Source organism: Thamnophis elegans, chromosome 4 (assembly GCF_009769535.1).
Source record: "Thamnophis elegans isolate rThaEle1 chromosome 4, rThaEle1.pri, whole genome shotgun sequence".
In the NCBI taxonomy this organism is placed as follows: Eukaryota; Metazoa; Chordata; class Lepidosauria; order Squamata; family Colubridae; genus Thamnophis; species Thamnophis elegans.
In genome coordinates this window covers 31,323,786-31,331,061 of record NC_045544.1, presented here as the reverse complement: position 1 = coordinate 31,331,061, position 7,276 = coordinate 31,323,786, and the positions used below count along the sequence as shown (strand labels likewise).

The 7,276-nt window shown below is 37.8% G+C and overlaps 1 protein-coding gene across 1 annotated transcript in view; it reads right to left on the bottom strand.

The window, feature by feature from the left end:
- LOC116507423 (coiled-coil domain-containing protein 162-like) overlaps nucleotides 1-7,276 on the bottom strand; it is a 32,670-nt gene that overhangs the window by 1,739 nt on the left and 23,655 nt on the right. The window contains exons 17-20 of the mRNA XM_032215541.1: nucleotides 6,336-6,545; nucleotides 5,038-5,158; nucleotides 1,958-2,017; nucleotides 202-317 (exon numbers count right to left, since the gene is read on the bottom strand). Coding sequence (XP_032071432.1) covers nucleotides 202-317; nucleotides 1,958-2,017; nucleotides 5,038-5,158; nucleotides 6,336-6,545 — 507 coding nt within the window. The remainder of the gene's footprint in view (nucleotides 1-201; nucleotides 318-1,957; nucleotides 2,018-5,037; nucleotides 5,159-6,335; nucleotides 6,546-7,276) is intronic.

The window sequence follows — 7,276 nt, the reverse complement described above, 5'->3', positions numbered from 1 at the left end:
GGAACAGCTATTTTTTTGTAGCAGCGTAATCTGGGGAAGCAGAGCATAGGAAAAGCTACTGCATATCTCAGGTTGTTACCATTGTTATTCTTTCATAGTGAAACTCTTAAAATATAGCCTTCAAATTAATAAACTTGTTGCACTCTTGACTGGATAACTTTACTTCTCGTCTGATGTTTTCATTAACTTTTCACTACTCACTGTTTTTGGCCTAGGGATTTTCTCTAACTTGGTTTTGGCTGTCAAAAGATTCTGAGTGGAATCTTTGGTTAATATGAATGTTGGCAATTCTGCATTCTGACTGCATGAAGAAGAGCCTGAAATATAAATGCAATATATATAATGTTATATAGTTGCTCATCTAAAAACAAAACCTCTCCTCGCACCCCCCACCCCCGTAAAAAAGTCAATGATAGCTTTTTACCTTCTATTGGGCAAATCTATCCCTATAAAATATATTGTAACAAAAACAAAGAATGCTTCCTCACACTGGGAATAGGGATAGCATCGCATATCAAAAAAGGTGATTTTTTTCCCCAGACAAATCTATAACCTATTTTTTGTTTGCATAGGCATTCCTAATAGCAACTTGCCTTACAATTGTAGATGGCAGCTGAGTGGGATTGCACAGCCATCATTCTAATAGACACTAGAAGCAGATGTGTTTATTTTCAAGATTGGTACTAATCACTTTTTCTCCCCTTTGAAAGTCACTGTAGTGTGATAGCACCTATTATGGTTGGCTTGAAAGTAGTGTGCTTCAGAACACATGAGAATGAGAATCTACCACCTGTTTTGGGTAATCTCTGCAAGTTCTGCTCTATTTAGGTTAACTGGTAATGTTACAGCCTCTCTCCAGTTGAACAGGTACTGCATTTGGTCTCTAAATAATTTCCAAGCATGTCTTCTAGATCATATCAAAGCGATTACATATCTCTTCTTGAAAATATACCGTTTACAAACATCCTGTGGTTTCCAGCATTTTTGGAGGTGTTTTAAACTCATTAATCTCTGTCAAGAGCTCAGGCTACTTCCAAAATACTCTGTCAGTTTCACATTTGATGCAAGACATTTTGTGGAATTTGGTGCTTTAAACATTCCACATCAAAGCATTTGGTGTACCTCTACCTCTAACAATGTAAACAGAGCACAATATGCAATGATGTCATTGCACAAGACCAGCAGTAGATTCTAGGCTTTGATTAATGTGTACAGTTAATCTTAGAGCTTGGAACAATTTCTGGAATATTTTTGTGCACAGGTACACAATGCTACATTGTATTCTTTGTTAATACATCCCATTCACAGCTCTACACAGAAAAGATGTTTATTCATTAGAATGTTTCCAGTGCTGGTGTGGATGACAATTGAAGTGTGCGAATGAACTTTATAGCAATCTAAACAGAATGTGTCTGAAATCTTGGCAATACTTTTGAAGTAGGGTGGCAACTGCTTCTAATTTTTTTCTCAATTTCCAGGCCCTGGACAGTCTTGATAGTATTCCATCCAAATATAACAATTTAGCTTTTTTTGACATTAGTCCAAGTTAGCTAGGTTATCCTTTAAATTACTTTTCTTACTAGGATGTAGGTGTAGCACTCCGAGCAATCAAGTAGGTTTGACTAGGAAGTTGAAAAACATTCTGGACGATGACAGGCTTTAATATTTTTACCTCTCTGTCTACATGTACAGTATAACAAAGTGATATGTCCATGTAATCACCAGAGGTCAAGCTCAGCTTGGGACATTGTAAACATCATGGTGGCAATGAGATAGTAATAAATTTCCACTGTTTATAAAAACTTATCATCCGTGAACTTTATTTGCTTTTATATAATAGATTAATAACTACTTGGTAAAGAGAGCCTATGTGTTTATATATTTTTCCTTAAAGCTTTCCAAGATAGTACGCTAAAATTAAAATGAGAAATGATGTTGATAGCTTAGTTGTTCTTACCTGGAAAATAGTAAGGTTTGCTTTTGGTAATGTATGAAAGATTAGCAGAGCTTCTTGTAACTGAAAGCAAGAACATAAATAATCTAAAATGAATTTAAGATAAGATAAGAAAAATAAAAAAATATCAAAATGCTCCCATTTTTAACAGATCTGGATGCATCACATTTTGTTAGATTTGTATTCTGCTTTTAGGAATTCAGGGTGGCAAGTTTAGGTTATGATTAATCAGATTTCAAATTTAGTTAACATTTATTAAAATGGATAAGATTGGATCTTCTGACATTTTTGTTGCCACATCATCCTCAACTGCTCATACTGTCTTAGCTTTCCCACAACTCAATAAAGGTATTTTTGAATAGGGATATGATATAATGCAGCTGCTGTTTGATCAGTATGATATTGTCAAGCACTGGAGTCTTAACTTTAAGCATTTGTGCATGTAAATAGAACCAAGAGTTCATCCAGGGTTCATCAAATAAATCCCCGGTAATGGTTTTTTAAAACGTTTCTTCCCAGTTGTACAAATAGATAATAGTCATGTCATTTGAGCAATTAAGAACTGGTACAAAGAAGGTGTTCACAGAGATCATTCCTATATGGCATGGATTTAGGTAATGCTTCATTACTGATGGGGATGTAATAAACTTATATGATGCAGGTTTAAATGCATGCAAGTGTTTCATGGATCAAATTACCTGGATCTATATTGTGGAGCATTTATTTATAATTATGGAAAAGATTAAATGGCTCATGTCAGAAGATAATTCTGGGTGACTCACAACAAAACTACAAGAGCATTAAAATCATAAAACTCCCGTGCCTGAAACATTCTCCTAGGATGCCCCTGTAACCATCTGCAAATTCCCATCACTACCTCAGCTGAGCACACAATAAGGTTAGGGTTGATGGCCTTTTGGAAGGCTAAAAGGGTGGGTGGCTCCCAGATCGTCAGGGAACATATTCCACAAAATAGGGAAGCCACAGAAAAGACATTAGTTAGCAATATTTCAAAGAAAGAACCTGGAGCACACCTACCCCTTCCATCTGGTGGAACAGACAGATGCACTCAGTGAGAGGCAGTCCCATTGATAAAAAGAATATATGCAGTTCAGAGTTTGAACTGTGGCGTCCTTGGTGCTTGGAGCGTTATTTTTTTTGGCAGATGTTTTTTTCCCTCCAATGGGTAATGCAGGAATAATGTTACTTAGCTGGGTAATGAGATATTGGCAAGAAAACAGCTAAGCTCAGAGAGCACCACATACTCCCATAGCATGAAAGACTTTAGAAATGATAAACAGCACTTTGTACTGTACCCAGAAGGAAAATGGGAACCAATGTAACTCATGCACAGGGCTATAACATGAGCAAACTTGGGAGTGCCCAACACTGCATGTACTGCAACCTGAAACCGTTGTAGCTTTTGGGTAGTGCTCAAAGGCAGTCCCATGTACAGTATACTGTGGTACTCCAAAAGGGAGTTGACCATAAGCACAGCCTCCTAGTCCAGAAAAGTTCACAATTGTGAACAACAACAATTAATCTAGGTATTGCTACTGCCACCTACTCCATAAGTAGGAGTAGAGAATCCACAAAACCCCCACATTACAAGCTCAGTTTGGGGAATGCAACCCTGTCTGGAATTAAATGATACATTTAAGCTGATGATACATCAAGCCAAGGTACATAGGCAATGCTGTTGCAGTGCTGCCTGTTTGGAGATTGTGAGGAACTGGATGGGCTGGCAATGGAAAGCAATGGCTCCTGCTCCCAACCCCCAAAGGCAATCCAGAAAGATACCATTGTATTAAAGCTGCTGACAGTTCTAGGACAGTGAGGATGGTTGCACCACTCCTCTCCCAAGCCCATCAAAAGTCAAAAGCAACCACAACCAATATCTTTTCCAGCCTAAACCCAAACTGAAAAGGTCCATATAAATCACTTCCCCCAGGGCCCTGGGAAGCTGAGTGGCAACCACCTTCACTAAAAACATCTGGATGAACATTGTCTAACATGATTGGTCCAAGGATGGGGCAAATCTGCTTCCTTCAAGGCAGATTGTGCCAGCCCCTCCCACATGTATTAACCATTTGGGGCCAAACATGCCACTTCTGAGGACACCTTAATCAGTCAAAAGGGGCATGGGCCCAGACCATACTTGGCTGAGCTCATCGAAGCCCTGTTCACTTCCTTAGGATCAACCAGTTTAAGTCCCAGATTACAGGACTCAGGTGTGTCTTGCTTATTTCCAAAGGATCTGCCCAGAGTCCAACCCTGAGTGAAGTTTAGCAACTCACAGCAGTCTTGAAAGGGCTTCCCCAACTCCTCCCTACCCCAAAGGGACCTGATTACCTGAAATAGGCCAATAGGCAGTTAACTGTCCATGCAGTAAGAGCAGAGAGGTATGCTTTGGTCCCCCTGTTACAATATAAATCCTGATATATTTTCAGCCCTGAGGCACAAGTAACAAATTTGTGAAATGGTACAAAAAAACCCCAAATGCAATAGAAGGGAAATTGGGATGCCAAGTTAATAGAAAAGAACAAGATCCTGCTATTTTGGCACATATATCAAATATGAACTGACTGGGGGCTACAAGAAGTCTGCTTTTTGGCAGCAGTGTGTTAAAATACTGACTTTGGATAATGGATAACGTTCGTACTGAAGCTATTCAATAAATATTTTCAAGGTCCATTTTAGATTAATTTCAACATAGGACTATAGCATTAGTTAGCAAAACTAAGAGTGAGAGAATCTCTCACCTTTTCATTCAAAATTGAGGGTTCTGAGAATAATATGGTAATTTATTTGAATTGTATCCTATGCCATTGTTACTATTTTTCTCCACGGCTTTTGGCTCACTGAAATTAATTGATGAGTACATCTGAGCATGTTGGCAAATGAGACGTACTGACATAATTCTTAGAGAAAGGCCTGGTTTTATTTCTTTAATTGCTTTCACCTTCCCTACCTTTCCAAGGCCATAGACTCTTACTGCTGATTTTGTTTTTGTTTGGAATAATAACCGTGCAATGGAACTAATGTATAATTGCAACCAATTATCTTTCAAACTACATTTATACCTGCAGGGGAACATTTCTGGGAAATTGCAGCTTCTGAGTCATAACGTTGACACTGCAGCTCATGTATCCTCTGGAAAGCATTCAGCTTTAAATTGCGTTCCTGGGTCAGCTGGCTTCTTATCTAAAATAGGTGTATATATACATGTTTATAAATAATCCCAAATTCATATTATGATCCATACTTAAAACACTTGAGTGCACACAAGAAAAGAAAGGAAATGCTTTTAACTTTAGTTAAATTAATATTGTCAGCTAAACCAGAAGGGATTAAATTTCGATGGAAGCAGCCATATGACTGTTTGAGAACAAAGCAATTCCATGTGATCAAATGAAGTTTATGTTGGGATTAATTGTACTTTCCTGCTTCCAAGATAGAAGTAAATATGAGACAGCTTTGTGAAAACAAGACTTTTCTGGATCCTCTGTTTCTTTTTTTTTTTTCACCCTCCCCGGTGGCTGTACAACCACAGGGGCAGAAAGGGATTGATAAAGGGATTGATAGTAAATTAGGCTCCCTAGGACTACCCATGATGGGGCAAATGCTAATCACCCTCCTGGATTTTTTTTTTTTAAATCTAGCAGGAGAAAGCAACAGTAATACAAAGTGACAATCTTCCAGACCAGTTTGGAAAAACTCAGAAAATGAATAAAAATTAACCCCAACTGTGCTCAACTACTACAAACAGACAAATTAATTGCCCTGAGGCAAGGATGGCATACATATTCCATATCAACTACATACTAGCATCAGAACAAGCCTATCAGTTTAGAACAGATGACTATAGAAAATCAGAAAAGCCGTAGGGCAGCAATAAAATATATTAGCTACAAAATAATGGTGTCCTTATTCTGCCAGACAAAAATGATCTGAAGGTAAGTGGAAGCCAAAGGTGGAAGCTCTTCTGCATGGGTCTACTCTAGTGGTTAAGGCATCAGGCCAGAAACCAGTAAACAGGTTCTTCTCCTGCCTGAGGCATGAAAAACCAGCTGGATGACTGGATCAGTCACTCACTCTCTCTGCCCAACTCACCTCACAAGGTGGTTGCATGGAAAATAGGAGAAAAGAATATTAAGTATGTTTGCTGCCTTGATTTTTTTTTTTTTTTTGTAAAAACGATAAAAGGTGCAACAAAAAATGTAAAAAAAAATCTGGATCATCTGTCTATCATTACTGCATTTTAAAATTCAAATATACATTCTGGTGCATGACATTTTTTGTACTCATGTTAGCAAGAAGTTTTCAAAGCATGTACGAAAATACATCCTTTGGTAACTCACTAAAATATTTATAACCTTACTTGTTGAATTTCTTTCTTCATCTTGGCTTCCTGAAGATGTCTTGTTTTAGAGGATTTTTCTGATTCTTCTGTCAGGTTCAACAACTTCACTTCTCTCTCTCCAAGGTTTTCTAACAGTTTATCCAAGTTTGCTGTCTTAATCAAATCTAATTGCTGTCTTTTGCCAAATTCTCGATTAATCTTACGTTCTGCTTCTTGAAGTAAATATTCCTATATGAAAATATTAACAAGATTTGTATAATACTATGTTTAACCTCAGGAGAAAAGAAACTGAATAAATACATTTATTAATATAGACTATACTATATACAGAGACAATATTTTTATCAAAATACAGGATATGGTTTGCAATGCTGCCTAAAATATTCAAATAAAAGAGTGATTAAAATTGACTGCAGGAAGCAAAAATTATTTCATTCCATATTTAAAAAATAAGTTAATTTTTTTCATTTTTATAATCTTTAGGAGTAGAATGTAAAGTAATTTGCCTCTCACATCATTTTATTACAACAGTCATTTAGATTTAGATTGTAATGTCAGATTGCTTTCTAGAGAGTTGGCTTGTTTTTAATGTATGAGAGACACTCTAGGACTGTGATGGTGAACCTATGTCACAGGTGTCACAAGTGGCACGCAGAGCCATATTAGCTGGCACGGCAGGCCTCAGTTCCGCCAGCTGATTTTTTGGCCTTCTGGGGGAGGCCGTTTTTGTCCTTCCCAGGCTTCAGGAGAGCCTCCAGAGCCCGGGGAGGGCAAAAAACGGCCCAACGGGTCAACCGGAAGTTTGTTCCTGAACTTCCTGTTGGGCCATTTTTCACTCACCCCAGGCTTCAGGAAAGCCTCCAGAGCCTGGGGAGGGCGAAAAACAGGCCCAACTTGAAATATGAAGTTCCAAAGGATATAGAAAATAAATAGGTTTTATACACTATCCAGATGTTATT